This window comes from Tachysurus fulvidraco, chromosome 14 (assembly GCF_022655615.1).
Source record: "Tachysurus fulvidraco isolate hzauxx_2018 chromosome 14, HZAU_PFXX_2.0, whole genome shotgun sequence".
Lineage (NCBI taxonomy): Eukaryota > Metazoa > Chordata > Actinopteri > Siluriformes > Bagridae > Tachysurus > Tachysurus fulvidraco.
In genome coordinates this window covers 17,923,428-17,941,791 of record NC_062531.1, presented here as the reverse complement: position 1 = coordinate 17,941,791, position 18,364 = coordinate 17,923,428, and the positions used below count along the sequence as shown (strand labels likewise).

At 35.8% G+C, this 18,364-nt stretch overlaps 2 protein-coding genes across 6 annotated transcripts in view; one reads left to right on the top strand and one right to left on the bottom strand.

The window, feature by feature from the left end:
- Positions 1 to 8,221, top strand: part of LOC113658503 (DDB1- and CUL4-associated factor 1) — a 20,687-nt gene extending 12,466 nt beyond the window's left edge. For 3 of the 4 annotated variants that reach the window (XM_027171028.2, XM_027171024.2, XM_047823083.1), the window contains 11 exons: positions 225 to 443; positions 580 to 778; positions 1,271 to 1,353; positions 1,471 to 1,555; positions 1,738 to 1,971; positions 2,135 to 2,228; positions 3,012 to 3,116; positions 3,624 to 3,697; positions 3,806 to 3,898; positions 6,749 to 7,022; positions 7,156 to 8,221. In XM_027171028.2, the coding sequence (XP_027026829.1) occupies positions 225 to 443; positions 580 to 778; positions 1,271 to 1,353; positions 1,471 to 1,555; positions 1,738 to 1,971; positions 2,135 to 2,228; positions 3,012 to 3,116; positions 3,624 to 3,697; positions 3,806 to 3,898; positions 6,749 to 7,022; positions 7,156 to 7,214 (1,519 nt within the window). In that variant the 3' untranslated portion in view covers positions 7,215 to 8,221. The remainder of the gene's footprint in view (positions 1 to 224; positions 444 to 579; positions 779 to 1,270; positions 1,354 to 1,470; positions 1,556 to 1,737; positions 1,972 to 2,134; positions 2,229 to 3,011; positions 3,117 to 3,623; positions 3,698 to 3,805; positions 3,899 to 6,748; positions 7,023 to 7,155) is intronic. The other variant, XM_027171026.2, reaches the window with a different exon arrangement.
- LOC113658491 (dystroglycan 1-like) lies at positions 8,027 to 18,364 on the bottom strand. 2 transcript variants are annotated; one of them, XM_027171004.2, is made up of 3 exons: positions 18,219 to 18,364; positions 16,265 to 16,648; positions 8,027 to 15,106 (listed from the first exon to the last, which is right to left on the bottom strand). In XM_027171004.2, exons 2-3 carry the CDS (start codon positions 16,502 to 16,504, stop codon positions 12,743 to 12,745), a joined length of 2,604 nt encoding a protein of 867 aa, XP_027026805.1. In that variant the 5' UTR covers positions 16,505 to 16,648; positions 18,219 to 18,364; the 3' UTR covers positions 8,027 to 12,742. The 2 variants fall into 2 exon arrangements, with proteins under 2 accessions (XP_027026805.1, XP_027026804.1); XM_027171003.2 differs by having other exon boundaries at positions 18,187 to 18,346.

Sequence of the window (18,364 nt, the reverse complement as noted above, 5' to 3'; positions counted from 1 at the left end):
TTTTAACCAATATCGGTCGATCAATCGGAGCATTACTATTATATTTACTCTTAAAATCAAGCTTTTGTCCACCAATCTGCTTTTGGAGTACTAATGAAGAACATGAAGTTGTAAAATGGAAACAGCTTTAAAAAAATCAAGATTCTGACCTGGATATTACTTTTTTTACTTTTGGCATTCTCAGACATGAGGTGTGCATTGTATTTACCTTAATCTCTTTGTAGTATTATAACAGAGTACCTACGGGAGCAGCATGCACGTTGTAAGAACCCGGTCACCACATGCCCACCGTTCAGCCTCTTCATGCCCCACCAATGTCCAGAGCCAAAGCAGAGGTGCCAGGCACCCACAAACTTCACCGCACGACACACACGAAGGGTAGCCTATCCTAAATATGGAGGGGTGGATGGAGGCTGCTTCGACAGGCAACTCATCTTCAGCAGGTAATTTAATAACTTGGAGTATATTTACTGGCAGTTATTTTAAGGAATTTTGTGGCTGTGTGTCTGTATAGTGTTTTATAAAGTGTTTAATTATTACTTGTAAATAATTTAAAGATTTTCGGTTTGTGTGTTTAAGGTTTAGGCCAATCTCAGTGTTCAGGGAAGCAGAGGAAGATGAGAGCGGCTTCATGTGTTGTGCATTTTCAGCACGGGAACGTTTCCTTATGCTGGGCACATGCACTGGGCAGCTTAAACTATACAATGTGTTCAGTGGACAAGAGGAAGCCAGCTACAGCTGCCATAGTTCAGCCATTACACACCTTGAGCCATCCAGGGTATGTGAGCACACAACAAGTAAATTTCTTAGTGATCCCAAACTTTTGAATGGTAGTGTATTGGATGTTATGAATATTAAAATAATTTTGAATCTAATTAACTTGTATAAACTAAATAATGTAAATTGTAGTTTCAGATATCATCAGCTTAATTAATGCCCAAAATTATTGTCTCCATTCTTACTTTAATTGTACTACTAAAGTTTCATATTACTTAATAATTCTCATGTTTTTTTGGAGATGGCTTGCATGAACAAGCCCATAACAGAATTTAAAAATATGATATTCCAATCTATTTAAATGAGACACAAATACATAACTAATTAATGCATTCATTACTGGGTGTTTTTTAGTTTATGATGGTTCCAATTAAGTGGTGCTGTTTTTTTTTTGTTTGTTTGTTTTATTTTTTTTCTTCAATCAAGGTATCAAGGTACATGTCTGTCATTATATGCATCAACATGTATATAATTAAGAATTTTTCTCTTGCAGGATGGGTCTTTACTGTTGACATCTGCTTCATGGAGTTATCCTCTGTCTGTACTATGGGGAATGAAATCTGTGTTCATAATGAAGTGAGTCTAATAAACACACTTGCTCAGAAGTCATCTGTAAGACAGGTGTAAGCCACTTTTGGTCATCACATATGTTTGTAAGCAAATTGTTTTTTTCCCATTTTTCCTTACTTGTAGGCATTCCTTTTTAGATGATCATTATGTGGAATTTAGTAAGCTTTCACAGGACAGAGTAATAGGAACCAAGGAACACATTGCTCATGTAAGAAACCTCTATTATAAGTAAATTATTAAAATGTGGAAGTGATATTTGAAAATTTGTCTACATATTGAAAGCTATAATGGACATAAAAGGCAGCAATTCTTTTGATTTATGTGGTCCAAGGTTCAAATGCTTTATTTCACTTTTTCTTTTTGTTACTTTCACTTCTACTACAATGACAGATTTATGACATTCAAACTGGGCAGAAAACCCTGACCTTAAACAACCCTGACCTGGCCAACAACTACAAGAGGAACTGTGCCACCTTCAATCCGACTGATGACCTGGTGCTAAATGACGGGGTTATGTGGGATGTGCGTTCAGCACAGGCTGTTCACAAGTTCGATAAATTCAACATGAACATCAGTGGTGTTTTCCACCCCAACGGCCTTGAAGTCATCATCAATACAGAGATTGTATCCTACCAGCTTTTGTGGTCTACCCCACAATATATATGCAAAATGAACATTTATAAAGGCTGCTATTAAATTGCCAGTTTGTACATTTTAAAGACTAATTCTTGCTGAAATGTTTTCCATAGTTTACAAACTAGGTTCCATTCCTTAATGACAATATCAGTGGGACTTGAGGACTTTTCATTTGCTTCACACTGTACCAGCACTGGATCAGTGTAGAATTGTGTTCAACAACAATGGAACAGTCATTTATGGAGGTAAACCTCAGTCAACTCTGTGAAATAGCTTCTTAGCTGAAATTTCCTTGTCTATGTTGATTTATTTCATACTTAAACAGGAAGTTAAAGTGACACTTTGTGTACACAGCAAGGACTAGAGTTCAAGATTGACCACACTGTCAAATTTAAAGAAAACTGACAGTGCTTTGCATGATAGCTAAATATATTGAATTGATAAGAAATTGGTGAGAACCATTGAATGACTTTTTAAGATGGAGAAGCCCCAATGCTGTATAAAGATGGAATCACATTCTTGGTGTGTTGAAGGAAGCAGCATATTCCAGCATTGCAGGGCAACAAAGTTTAAAAAAATAAAAAAAATAATTGTGCCTGTCACATGACCACAAAATTGAGCCAACCATTTTTTTTCAATCAAGTGATGTTCCACTGTTTAAGAAATATGAACCATGTGAAGAAAGATGTACATCCATAAAGATGCTGGTTCACATTTAATGCTACCAAGCTACTTCCATAGAACATGATGTGCCTTCTAGGGTGGGGCATGTATGGATCTACAGAGCAATTATTTGGACATTCTTAAACCATAATGGGTAGCTATGGATGATGCATGTTTTTTAAATAAAATTTAAATGAAAATATTGCCAAGACAATGGTGTCCATATACATTGATTTCTGAATATGTGGTTACCTGTCCCTTAATCTGGATTGAAGGGGCACTTTAATCTGAAGCACATTAAATTTCTCTAAATGCCAGTAAAGCTATTTATTTTGTCATTCTAATGGCCAAATCATGTCTCTCAGCCATGCTTCAGGCTGATGATGAGGATGAAATGATGGAGCAGCAGATGAAAAGCCCCTTTGGTTCCTCCTTCAGGACCTTTGATGCTACTGATTACAAACCAATAGGTACAACCTTTTATCCAGTCAGTAGATTAAACACTTGTCTCTTTGCTTCCCTTCCCTTTCTGTGTTTTCACAGCATTTGGATGTACAGATGGATTGCAGTTGTAAATCGTTTTGAATGTTCCCAACTTGGAATTTCAAGTGTAATAGGGGGAAAAAAGAAATGATAGTTTTTCATATCGTTTCCCTTTCTCTCTATTATTTTTCCTCTTATTTAGTAAGCTTTGACAGGGCAGATTAATAGGAAAAAGGAACACACTGCTCATTTATTAGTCTTATTATTCACTTATTATAAGGTTTCATATTACATTTATATAAATTATATTCATAATTATATTATTTATATAAATTTATTCTTGGTTATATAATATGGTTTCATATTATTCAGTTATATAATCCCCACTTAGGGTCCCATTTTAAGTCTGTAGTTCAAAACGTACTATTACAGAGATTTTGGTAATTTAAGAATATCAGTATAACCTTTCTTGCTTTTAATTTTTCTTCTGTCAGCCACCATTAATGTGAAGAGGAACATTTTTGACCTGTGCACTGACACAAAAGACTGTTACCTGGCAGTCATTGAAGTACGTTTTGCTAATATTTTTAGTAGATTTCTGAAAAATATTATTTGAAACCATATTGTGTTGTGTTCTAATACTAGGCTTTCGTTGTAATGCATTTCTCCACATCAGAATCAAGACTCTTTAAATATGGACACAGTGTGTCGACTTTATGAAGTTGGCAGACAAAGACTGGCTGAGGAAGAAGAGGATGAGGAGGATCAGGTGAAGCAATCTCATCATATTTTTCCTAGGCTATGCAGTATTTTTTATTTTAATTGTAGGTAACTAAGTTTGGGTAGAAGATACAGCTTAATTAGCACATGCTGTTTCTAAATTTCAAGAACAGGAATTACCTGCTGTTGCTGTCTACATACAGCCCCTGAAAAAAATTGAGAGAACTGCAATATTATCACTTTCTCTGTTTTTACTATTAATAGGCATGTGTTTGAGTAAAATCATTTTTTTTTATTCTATACACTACTGACATTTCTTCCAAATTACAAATGAACATATTCTAGTTAGAGCATGGTCAAAATAAATAATATACCTCATAACTTTTCTTGCATCAAATGATGCAAAGAAAAAGCTTATTTATTTTTATACAGTATAATATTAATATTTTAGCTTTGGAAAAATTCAAAAATCAATAGCCTGAATAACCTTGATTTTTCAATCATAACTCATGTGTCTTGACATGCTTTTCACCAATCTTTCTCCACTTCTGGTGCAAAAATCCAAGACTATCCATCATCCTCTTTATCTCATTCCAGAGGTTTTCAGGTCTAGAGTTTGGGCTTGGTATGGCAGAGTTTTGATGTGGTCTTTTATCCACACCTTGCAAATCTCAGTCTGGCTCTACTTTGCTTCTCCTGATCTTAAAATTTTATTTATTTTGAGAAATTAATTTAAAGGTATACAAATCCAATTTATTAGAAACACCTGTACACATTCATATTCATTTAGTTAAGTTATGTGGCAGTAGCACAACACAAAGAACCATGCAGATACAGGTCAAGAGTTTCGGTTAATGTTCACATTAATCAGAATTGGGAAATTGTGATCTTTTACTTTGCTCCCTTCACCACACTGAGCATGTTTTACGACACAGCTTTGTAGCTGTTCTTGTTCCCGGATGGCAGTCCCACCTTGTAGGCAGCTGTGCAAGAGTTCACATTTTTTCCACCCAAGGCTTACGACTGGGAAACACCCTGATGATGCTTTTTTGTAGGGTATCTTTTGTCAGTGTCCCAATAAATCAAACTACTTCTGTAAACATGTTGACATCTTCATAGCTGCACCAGAACATGTCCCAGTCTGCATTATCCAGTGCATCCTGCAGAGTGATCTCCCTCTATACTGGACCTTCCTGCTTCAGCCTTTGTTTATATTTTGACATACGGAAATGGCGGCATTTTGGTCCAATTTCCCAAATGGTGAAAAAGACAGACTTTCTAGCCATCCTTAAATTGGGTATAGCAATGGTCTAGTGTCCTTTCACCCCTGGTGGGGCAGGTGATGTGTTGGTAGAAGTTAGGCATGGTATGTGAATGTGGAAATCCACCGTCACAATGAGCGCACCTTCCTGGTGCTGTGTCTGATGCAAAGTGACTCTTGAGCTGCCAGGATAGAGACACTCTTCTTCTCGGTTTACACAGACAGTCGGGACATATTCCTACGACTTTGCAACAAGGAATTTCTACCCATAGAACTCTCTCACAATGCTGACCTCGTGGAAATTTCACTCAGAACAGTCCATTGTTAACATTGAAGTCAACCATGCCACGGTTAATGTCACAAATCACACTTTTTTTTAAAATTAATATTATAATTTTATTTATTTTTGTTGTTGCTGCTGCCACATAATTGGCTGATCAGATATCTACATAAGTAAGCTGGTGTACTGATGTTCCTCATAAAGTAGATGGTGGCGTGTATACTGTTCTGCTATCAAGCATTTTGACATGTCATTTTGAACCATAAGTCCATTTGAGCTGAAAAGGAGATTTCTATTGTTAGTTGTGCAAGTTTTTATACTAGAACTTGTTTTTGAACCTGGTTGCTGAAATGTGTGTATATATATCAAAGGAAGACAATCATGTTTGCGTCTGCTTGACAGGACCACATAAATTTGTGTATCTTGTATTAGAGCAGTTAATATTTGGTTCTTTTGAGTACAATTCTTTCATACTGACCACTGTATGTTAAATGTGGTGCTTCATGTCAAAGAACAAAGAGTATTTGAGAATTGTTGCTCTCCACAAAAATGGCCTAGCCTATAAGAGGTTTGGTAATACCCTGAAACAGAGTTACAGTACATAGGCCAGGGTCATACAGAGGTTTTCCAAGGTGGGTTCCACTCAGAACAGGCTTTGCAAGATTTGATTCATCTGTCTTGGATGACATGAAGAGACAGAAGGATTTGAGACCGTTTGCATCCACAGATATGTGGTTAATTTTCCAAGATGTTTGGAACACCCTACCTGTTGAGTTCTTTCAAAAACTGTGCAACTGTACCTAGAAGAATTTGTTTTGCAGGTAGGGTGGTCACGCCAAATATTGATTTGATAAGGATTATTCTTCTTTTCAGTTACTTTCAATTTTAATTGATAAAAATTATCTACCACTTTGAAAAATAATCTTATTTTACATTATTTTTATTGTTAGATAACAGGAGATGTTAAGGGCATTAGAAATGTCCTTTGTGCATATATTTCACCTGCTGTTTGCTAGCTGCAGTCTCACTGTAATAAGAACCAGGTGCATTCAGAGAGATGTGCAGCATAACATGACAGATTTTCTTTGGCAGTGATCAGTTTCTACCCTGGAGGTCAGAAAATCTGTTTTTCTGCTGTAACATTTTAACTTGATTGGTTTTTGTCTCAGCTGCATGAAGCCATCTTGAAGTCTTCTTAAACAATTGTCAAGAAATCTTGACTACTCCATGTTATTGCTCTTTCAGTTGTTTCAAATAATACTATTTTTTGTTAGTGAACTGACCTGGGAGGTTATTGCAAGATGATAAAACCAACTGTCTGGCCTGTTTTTTTTTTTTTTTTTTTTTCCTTTTTTAAGGAGGATGAAGATCAGGATGATGAGGATGATGATGACTCAGACGATGATATGGATGATATTGACACAGACCCATTGATGGCAGAGCTAGAGAATGAAAATAATGGAGAGGAGGAGGAGGAAGATGGTGAGCAGGATTTTTCCCCATCAGATGATGAAGAGGTGGCTCGTCTCCTCGAAGAAGAGGGTGAAGATGATGACGACGATGATGAGGAGGATGATGACGATGATGATTCTGAGGACAACGAGGAAGATGTTGAATTAGCAATCGATAATAGTGAGTTGATTTGATTTTTTTTCTTGAAATTGGCACTTGTGGGTAGAATGCCTGCTTGTTCCCTTCATTCTTTACACTCTTCATCTCTTCTCTAGCGATCTTAATATTTCCTCCTGTTGCTCTTGTATTCCAGCAGATAGCTCCGATAATTCAGACCTGGAAGATGATATTATCCTTTCCTTGAATGAGTGAGCCATGGAGGATGCAGAAAAACAGGAAGCACATCTCATTCATACCTCAGAGGTGAACACCACAGAAAGAGAAAAGATGACGTCTCAAATATGTTGTTAAAGCAGGATTAAAAGCACTTGACGGGTGAAAGTGAGGACTCTTATACTGTGGAAGCTCTCTTTGTGTACTAGACTGAAGGGCTCTTTAAAAATGCTGATCGTACCGGAATTTAATGTTAAGAAATCATATAGTTTGATAAAGCAAATGTTGTGAGTTTCTGAATAAAAATTCAAACAAATTAGTTTTCTAGGAAAAAGTTGTTTCTAAAGTCCACATTTTTGAAATTATCCCTTTTTTTAAGAGATAAAAGAGGTAGACACTCATTTTAAGATGATGTGTATTAGACATTTGTCTCTTTTTAATGGGTTACCATTGAAAATAGCTGGTGGTGTTTGTTAAAATTTATTTTGAGGTTCCACTGAACCCCTACTGGGTGCTATGTGGATTTTTGAGTGTGTTCCTTTGTGTGCATCAATTTGATGCAAATCTTTGCTTAATTTCATCTTATGATAAAATTTTGTATATTGCTTCCAGTATATTTGTTATTCAGTCACCCACAGGTACAAATGCCTTTCTGCTAATCTTCTTTATTGTTCATTCAAATTGTTTCAGATTAGAAGAAATGATAAAATACCTTTTATGACTCCATTTGCTTAATCTGGTATGGGTATAATTTGGAAAACCGGCGAGGACTGAATTGTGATTTAATTGCAGAGTCCTTCTAAGTGCCATTTGCACCCATGGTCCTATACCAGCATTTCATTTTTTTTTATTTTTTTTTTTGGTAATGATTTTCTTTTATTATTTTGGCCATAATTTCAAGAATTTTATTTTAGGTGATGCCTTCCTAAATGTATAGAGTCATTGTACAGAATGTATCAAAGTATTTTTACTAAAAACACCATTGAAATGACCCAGCTTTGTGACATTTGTATCTCATTTAATCATTAATAAAGCCTTTATGTTCATTTGTGTCCTCTGGAAATTATGCAGGATAAAATTGTGCATCCAGTGTACTCCCTTTTTGCCAACCATTGGGGGGAAAAATCCTTTAGTAATGAAACATACTTCTGTATAAACACAAAGGCATTTGATCAGCTATGCCAGGTAAAGAAAACAACTAAGCTTGTTAAGACAGCATTAATTTGAGTCTGCAGGACATCAGGTCTGTTAAAATCCTAAATTATCTGGTCCCTGACTTCATTTGAGTACAGAGAATGTAGTAAATTATAAAATTTGTTGCTCAGTGTCATGGTACAGAGTGAAGACCTCTTAAAGTCATATTAGACCTCTTAAAGTCTCTTTGAACAACACCTCAAAGAAAAAAAAAGCAAGAGCAACAAATCAAACACTCCTCACCATTGCCAAAAGTGTGTAGAAATTTAGTAATTTGTCTTACCTTGCATATTAAACACTTTTTCCTAGTCACATCATGACTTTAAAATCTAATCTAATGTACACACACAGAGTGTCCATGAGGTTCAAATGAAACTGCCCTGTTATCCAGAACGCAAGGAAGAAAAATAAATTATTTATTGTGACAACCTCATTAAATATTTTTTAACAATATTATGGTTTTTGAGTTCATTAAAACAATATTTCAAAAATATTCTAATAACAAAGGCAGTGCCTTCATTTTATAGGGTTTGTTGAGTTAACAGGTAAGGAATTTATTGTTCACAACTGATTTATTTTATTTAGGTGAATTCTGTTCCAAATCATTCATTTATTTTCAGAATGAATAACCTTGTCAGAGAAACAGTGGAAACCGGCAATCCCAGGAACGATGGGCACAACACATTAGAATGCACCATAGACCACTATGGGCAATTTTCCACAGCCAAGCCACTCATTTGCATTTTTACAGACAGTAAGCTAAAGACTGAACCAGGGACCATGCTGTGATGTGGTAACAGTAAATCTTAATATTGTTTAAATTATAAAGATTACAATCTACAGATTGTACTATTTTAGTACCTTCAGTGGATCATTTACAGTTTACATGCAAAAAAGCAGCTAAAAAAGAGGCTCCCTACCTATTGTAGGATTCAATTTGTACTAATGTTTTCTTTGCTTAATAGTTTAAGTCCCAGCTACATATAGTTCGCTTAAAGTACTGATGGAGCAAGAAATGTACTTTATTTCTGTTTTGCTATACGCTGAAGACCTTTGGGTTTTGAGATCAGAAGATGAATGAATGTAAGATGATAGGAATAGCTCTTCTTTTTTTTTTTTTTTAAAATAGGATAGACCAACATGAAGAACAAAGAGCTGTCTATAATTTTAAAAACAAACCATTTAAAGCTATGAAAATAGAGGTTAGATCACATACAGATCAGCCAAGAAAAACTGTGAAGAAAAACTTACAAACCGACAGTTGGTGACATAACCAACAACCTCCAGAGGGCATAGGTGGTAGTGTCAAAAGCCACTGCTCAAAGAAGACTATACTGTACCACTACTCTCAGATACTATTGGCTTTTGGCTAAGAGTGACCACACACCCACTGAATAATGACTAAATATGATTACAAATATACACAACATTCTGGTCAATCTTTGTGATTTGAAATGTTTATAAATAAAAATGAATTCCTGCTTACTTACGGTTACTAGTGAAAATACATTATTTCCAACAAAAAAATATCTATACCCAAACCTGTAATCTGGTATTTTCAAAAGTTATGATTAAATATAGAAAGCCTTTCCATCTAGACTGCACGAAATGGATTAATGGACCATGGTAGAATGTAGTAGCTGTTCATTTATTTGGCAGAGACACAAAGAACAGTAGTGAGTAGTGTGAATAAAATGTTTATTTGTCTATTATTGTAATTATTGTAGTGAAGAGAACAAAAACAATATAAACTTAAAAACTACTTGATAAAGTAATAGTTTACATTTTTACATTTTTAATTGTTAAAAAAAAAAAAAAAACCAGAATTCTTTGTCTTTAAACACGATCATCTGTAATTGAGTACCTCATGCCAGGAATCCTTTAACAAATACACTGCTTATTCACTGAAGGTTTACTCAGTTATTTCTGTGTTCATTCATAACTAGTGTCAAGACATTTCAAGAAATTGTAGAGTAGCTTATTTTAATTCTCCTTAGTCCACCTCTAAATGCCATGGTTTAAACTATTGCTTTTACATTTACATTTTCCTTTCATTTTCTTCCTTCTATTGTCATGACGTGTTTGTTATTTCTGCTTAAGCAGCCTCAATTTTTTTTTCTCTAGTACAAATATGATGTTCCAAGTCTCATTTATATCCTGTTAGATCATAATTATTGTCTTACATTTCATAACTATAACGATTTTATCGCAGATAATTACAGACTGCTTATTCTGTGCCATTCCATTAACAATGCTTCTTACAGACAAAATGCAGGATGCCAACTGCAGTAGATTACATTCACTTAATGACTTTCAACATTGTAAACAGCTCTGTAGGTAAAATAAATGTAAATATAGGCCAGCGAATCTTTGTAAAAAAAAAACAAAAAAAAACAAACAGGTATTGCTATGTACTGTGGGGACGGTGCCTAATGATTTCTTCAACCTTTAAAAGAATGTATGTTCATTACAATTACTATACCACAGCGATTCTAACTCCTTGAATCAGAAGCTGTTGATTAATTTCCAATAACAATACAGCTCTGACATTGATTTTAGTCTTTCAACACATAAATGCAAACATTTTCACACACTCAGTATACATAACCTTTTTTCTAGATTTTCATGAATACTATATTTCTTTACTAAACAATCATACAAACAATTTGCAAATAAATCCATTAGTATCCAGCTTAATAAATAAGACCCATTAAATGTAACTGGAAACTGTTAAAGTACAATGTGTAGTTTATTAATAAAAGAAAAATGGTAATAGTTGGCAAATCGCTGTGGTATAAGAGGAATAATATTGTCTACATACAAACTTACACTCAAATTTTAAAACTGTGACGTTTACATTTTATTATTATATTAGCAGTTGCAGGAATACCCCACTCTGCATCTTTGGGGTGGGATTATTGTTTTAGCTTGATTTTAGTTTATATGTTCATCCTGAGTCGTACACTGCATGTAGTATCATTGTTGTAAAGCCAAAGCTTTTGGCACAAACTGCAACTTTAGGGTATTATAAGAAAAAATTTTATATGTAATTTTCAGAGGTATCGAAAAAGTAGCAAAATTTTTGAGATTGCAGAATTTTTTCAGTTTTCATGTGGTCATTCTTGTATTTTTAGCCAACACATATTTCCTTTTAATGATCAGTCTTTCACAAGAACACAAGGCTAATGCACATTCCAGTCAAATCAGATTAAATAACATACTGCATTTTTTTTGTTTTACCATATAATAATCATATTTTAAAAAATGCTTGTAACATAAAACCCTTTTTTATTCTATTAGTTCTAGTGTTCTGGTATTTTATTTCACAGGTGGAGCCAGTACACAATTCTACACAAACACCTAATGCAGTGTCACAATACAACAAAGAGAATGGAAAAACTTAAAATAAGAGTAGATAAGGGGGCAAACAAGAAAAAGGATACTGTCTATTTGCTAATTGTGGTAGCAACTGAAACATCTTTAATAGTATAATAATTTAATAGTGATAGAACCATAGAAGAATTCATGGTAAGAAAAAAACTTTGGATATCGATCAGCTACAATAAGTCATCAGATTTGTTACTCACCTACTGTCTAAAATAGGTTATTAAAGAGTTTGTTGGTTACAGGATTTCAAAGAGTCTGGCACTTCCATCGGCAAATTAATTTATACCATGATTTGAAAAACAAATCTAATGACAACATAGGTTTTGATCTGCATTGCATACACGGAGCAAAAAGAGATTCTACATTAGACTGAAAAGATCATTTACACAAATGTCTGTCTACCTATGTGGCTGCTTATGATCAAATAGATAAAACCATTGGTTTGCTTTTATTTTATAGAACATAGAAACATAATATTCCATATAAATGTTGAGTTAAGCCAAGTATAGACATTAAAAAATATCATTATAAAAAATCAGAAACGTCAACTATACAGACAACAAATGTGTTTAGGCAGTGCCTCGTCTCTGCTTTGGGGACGATCTGATTGTGTGACACTCAGGGGCAGTAGAATATGCAAAGCATTTTAGTCTGTCAGTTTCAAAATGGTCAGCAAGTATAGGATTTACCTTATTTCTGAATCAGTAGATCCTAGTTACTGCTCAGTAGTAACTGGTTCAGACATTCCCAATGAGTCCCCAATGAGTTTGAGGCAAGGTCTTATAAAGTCTGGACCTGTAGAATACCATGTTTTGTATATTTGACGCACTGCTGAGTCATTTAGAGCATCAATTATGCAGCATGCCTTAAGGTCAAGGGCTTTGTCCACACACACCCAAAACCAGTCACTTACTCTATTCCATATTTCCACTATGATGTCTTTTCTTAAATTGACCATAAGCCAGAAATGTATTTTTTTTTTCTAATTAGGGGGGCACATAGGGTGGTGGACACCTGTAGGCTGACATGTTCTTCGGTCGAGAACCTCTGCCCTCTATAGGAACTGTAAAAGGAGGGGGAGGCTGATAAGGAGGAGCACTGGGATCATCATCATCATCATCGTCATCATTGAAGGAGATGTATTCCTCTAGGATCTGATGGACTTCTCCACAGGCAGAACTAGGGTAATGGGGAGGAGCCATAGGTGGCTTCTCTTCACGTAAGATCAATGGCATGCTGGAAGAGGGTGGAGATTTAGCATCCTCCAACTCATCTGCAAAAATAATAGGAACACCCTTTTTGATGAAGGTGGCCTGTTCCTCTGTAGACAATTTTCCATGCCGTTTCTTTCTGTAGCAAACCATTGCAATGAAACCAGCTGTGAGCAGCAGGGCAGCCACCACTATAGAAGGGATAACTGTGTGTAAGTAGACATCATCGCTGCTGTGCCAGCCTGAACTAGATGAAGGTGTAACTGTGGATGGCAGAGGACCAGTAATATTCTCTGCTGATACAGGAATGGAGAAATTGCCTAGTGGCAGGAATGAGTACCTTTGGCATTTGTTGGCACCACGAGCCCCAATATTAATGGGTCTGAACTCTGGCTCCATTGCACTGTAAAAGATGGATGTAGGATGACCTTGATTATCTGAAATCCTGCGACACATCTCATGAATCTGTTGTTCTGGACAAGTATTCTTAGGCAAGCTGCTATTGGTCCATTCCACAAGAATAGAACCCCTTAAGATTTTTCTTAGAGTGACAGCACTGATATTTCGATCACCCAGTGCAAAGGCAAGTTTCTTGCAGAATAATATTTTCTTGTTGAGATCATTGGTCAACATTGTAGGTTCTCCTTGAAAGCGAGCTGTAAACACAACTGGTGACTGGTCATCAACCGGCCAATTGTTTACGTGAACCTGAAAATCATCCATGGTGCTTGAATTTTCTTTATCTATTGCTATCATTAGAAATTCATGTCTGCCAAAATGGCTCTGGTCAGGAAGGCCATACAGGAGCTGACTGCTGCTGTTAAATTGTATCCAAGAGCCCTGATCCAGTGCCTGATAAAGATTTATTTGCATTAACAGCCGTAAATTTTCTGTGTTTCCATCTTCCTGATCAAAGAACGTATTGGCTGGAATCTTCAACTCAAAGTATGTCCCAACCCACACATTCAATTCACCAATAGAGTTAAGTAACTGAGGCTTTTGGTTAGTCACTGGACTGCTGTATGGTATATCAGTAGTTTTTGGTTCTCTAGGCATTGGAGTGATTTTTGCTTTCTTACCTTTTTTCGAGGTGGAGGTCTTGGGTCTGCGAGTGGTTGGAGGAGTAACAGAGGCAGTTGGCTCCTCATAACTAGGGCGAGTCAGTGTTGGTTGCAGGGGCAGAGTGCTAGTACTGCCCAGGACTTGAGTGGGTAGAGGTTGAATAAGAACAGGTGTGTAAGCTATATGATCCCGCATACGGATTGTAGGTTTAACCGGTAAGGGCAAAGGACCACGAGCAGGATTTACTAACACATTTGTAGAGAGAGCAATGAAAGGGGATGCTGGAGCAGGCACAATACGCTCTGCAGGTGCTAAGTGAGTGGTTGGTGGAAACTGGGAAGGCACAGGAGTTGGAGTGGTATGGGTCTGTCTTCTGACACGCTTGAACACCTGAGGTTTCTTATTGACAATGTACCAGCCAACCACTGGGTAGCCCAGTAGAGTCGACATAGTACCATCTTTTGCTGGCCCCTGGACCCCACTAATATCAGGCAGACTGCTTTGGTCAAGTGCACAACCCAATTTCCATGACAACAGTGCACCATTCTCCACCACCTTCTTTGCATTTCCTGGTCCAGCCATAAAAGCAGTCATATCAAAAAAACGGTTGTTAATAACTGGCATGACCCGCATTAGCTCTGGTGGCTTATTAGCAAAATAAGTCATTTTCTGCAGCAGCACCAGTCGCTCCCTGGAGTTCATCTTTGTGAGGTCAGCATCCAGGATTATAGTTAGCACAGTGGCTGGCTGGCCACTTGAACATATACACACATTTGTTGCATTAGTGTGTGTCTGCATTGCCAACGGTGCAGATTCTATGTCCTGTTTTTCTTCTGGGTTTACTTTGATAATGAAGACATCTGGTTGCCAGCTGTTAGTGTAAGAGCTACTACTCAATTTAGTTCCACTGAGAAGTAAGTGACTATGTATACTGCCATCATGATTTTGTAAGGCTTCTGAAGACAAGCTGAAATGATACAGACCTTTATCCCCCTCTACTGGTAGACCTTGAAGAAGACATAGCTGACTATCCCAATAAAGCCAGTCAGGGAATGCTGCACTGCCAATCCCAGACAACTGTTAAAAGAAAGAAGAAAATGCAAAAAGAAGAGCATATATTCATATAAATTCTTGATATTGTCCTTCAGTGATATTCTTTTATTTATTAAAATTTATCAAAACTTAGTCATAGCCAAATGGATGTAGAATAAATACCTAATAATAATTTACATACAAAGATTTTAAAATAAATACATACATTTATTTAAATGCTTTTTGTGATAAACATTAGCATACTTCAATGTTTTCTCTGCATATTTTTTTTGACAAACAGAATACTTTGTGCCTAAATAAGTGTGCTACTAAAAATTGGAAAGGAAATATTCTCTTCTATTGCAGAACTAAGAACCTCTGGTATTTGTTTGCATCATAAGCCACAATATTAAAGGGTTTGAACTCTAGCTCAATTGCACTGTACAAGATGGTTGTGGGATCACCTTAAGGAATCATGTAACACATCTCCTGAATATAGTTTTCTGGACAATAATTATCCATCAAAACAGAATCCATTGAATTATGTTAGAGTGTTTAAAACTGCTATTACAATCACCCAGAGGCAGATTATTTGGGATTAAAAATGGGATTTTCTTCTGGAGAGCTTTGATATTTTTTTTAAATTTCTCCTTAAAATGAGCAGTAAACACAATTGGCGATTGATCATAAATTGTCCAATGGTTTATATATAACAAAAAGCACCCTGGTACTTGAATTCTTACAGAGAAACTGAAAAATATGGACAGAAGTGGCAACCCTCAGAGTGCAGTAATTAAAACATCTCAAAAATAGCAATCTCCAATGTCCACAATAGCGTAGAGGGATAATAATAGGAACATCACAAACAAATAATAAACAGTAACTGCAACTTGGAAGCTTCTTGTGAACCTTATTTTTTATTACCTACATTATTTTTTAACAATCAAGGTAAATACCTTCTACTAAAATAGATGATGCATATGGCTGCATCTTTTAAATTTCCAGCCACAGATCTAATGGAAAAGATCATTTGGTATACAAAATATTCTTGTTATCCTGCCCACCTACAGGAAGGAAAAAACATAAAAGCATAAAAACATTTTTTTCCAGAAACCTCAAGGTAGTTAATGGACTGCAAAGACACCATAATACACTTTTCAAGGAGATCCTTGCCATCCTGCCATTTTGCCTTCAAAAACTCACAATGTCTATAGCACGACAGTCTTCTGACACCAGTGGGATCCTCATCCTGAACATCTGACCCACCACTGCAACAGAGTCGGACACTGTTGACACTCTGGATACAGATGCCTGCATGTCCGAGAGCATAGTGGAGTGCATGGAGGCTTCCAATTCCATGACTATTGGCTCTGATGTCCATGACATGGGGCACAGCAGCAGAAGACCCCATACACTTCGCATTATGCAAACCTGATGGCTCATCCTCTTGACCCTTTTAGCACTAAGGCTAAAGGAAGGCTTGGTTCCTTCTCCCTTCCATCAACTCAGCTGTCTTTCCTCTGTCCTTGATTCTTCATCCAGTACTCATAGTTTGAGGGGCTCCTGATATCACATGAGCATAGAATCCTGTGAAGGTGAGAGGAAAGGCATGTCAGTGAAGACTTGGTATTCACTATACTGTAGATCATTTTTTCATTTCTGATTCTGGAAACAATATCTGCCACAACTTTTTCTGGAGAAAAATACTAAATTTCCACTGTGCTACTCAGTTGACACATCTATGTCTTGAGTTTTTTTAAAACAATTTCCCTTTGTTTAATGTTAAAAGCACTATACTAATTCAAATAAGAATTATACTAAGAATTATTTGAATGGTTATTGCAGTGAAAAACTTTGAGCCACAAAGTTTATAAGCTGTTTTATTTACTGATAGATTACTTTTTAGGTTAACTCAAATCACACTTGTTATAGCTAATGCATCATCTAACTGCACAAGGTCTAATGCATGTTTGGCAATGTTTTTCTTTACCACACTCAAGATTAATATTTTATTTGATTATTGTACATGATATGTTCGCCTTCTAACCACAGTGCTGTTACTCAGAAGGTTTTAATATTTTTTTCATAACAGCAGCAACGATAGTTCCAGCTGTAATTTAAAACACAGGTTTATATTAAAGTACTCATCCTAATACAGGTTCTATAGTAACAGCTCATTCACAGTTAAGTTGCATGATGCAGGCACTCTGCATTATCTAAGCTTCTATAATAAACTTTTTTAATGGTGATTTTTTTTTATGGATGCATTAACTGATGTCAGTGTTTCTGACAGTTTATACAGTAAAATAAATGAATAAAATAGGTGCTGGACAAGAACAAGTACAATATTTAACTCAGAAAAACAAAAAAATATCAGACTTGTATAATTCTAATAAATAATTTCCTGCAATCATTTTCTAGCAGGCGAAACATGCTTTTCGTCTTCAGATCTCAGTGTGGTTCTCAGTGTATTCTGTATTCACAGGAATGCTGCTTGGATGATTAGTCACTTGATCCTGTTTACAATTAGGAACTTAAAATCATTATTATACCCCCTGAAAGAGCTGTATTGGAAAGTTATCTCAAAAAATAAACATATTGTAGTAGACTCAGTTAGAGATATAAATATTACACAAACCAAAGGAATTTAACAAAGTATGATTATTCAGTCCAAGATAGAACTTCCTTTTATTGGAATTGACTTTCTAAAGCTTAATAATATACAGCATAAAACTGTAGGGAAAAATGTAAAAAAATATATATATATGCCCAATATAAAAAAAAATAAATAGAAAAACTTATTTTTAAATCCAAGTCCAGTATGAGCATAAAGGGCCGCTGCTGCATTAAGGCCTGAATGTCTGATTGAGCAATGGGCTGATTTTACGAATAAATATGATATAAATCTAAATATCAGTTTATTTGTTTTATACACATGGCAGTGGATCACTAAGCTACACTAACACACTTGTTAATAAACAATCACAGAAGGAAAAACAAAAATCGCATCATCAAGACGCACCTGCTTCTATAGGAGAAAAGAAACAGCCATGGATTTTTGATAACAGACATAGACAGTCTACGAAGCCTTATGAAAACAACCATAACAAAATTAATTCACTTACGTCATATTAACTGAGCCTTCAGTTTCTTTTACCTTTCTCATAAGTCATTTCGCCTGTTAATAACGAGAACTGAAGAAGGTTTATTAAAGATGCCAGCCTTTTTGGGGGGGAAAGGATGCGGTAGTCCTGAGCAATCGATCTACGAGTGCTTAACTGGAGCGTCTCGATCGTTCCGAGA

Coding starts and splice junctions, on each gene's coding strand:
- LOC113658491 (XM_027171004.2), bottom strand. CDS start 16,504: ATGAGCCATCAGGTTTGCATAATGCGAAGTGTATGGGGTCTTCTGCTG. Junction 15,107..16,264: donor ACTGTCGTGCTATAGACATT/GTGAGTTTTTGA, acceptor TTCTTTTAACAG/TTGTCTGGGATTGGCAGTGC.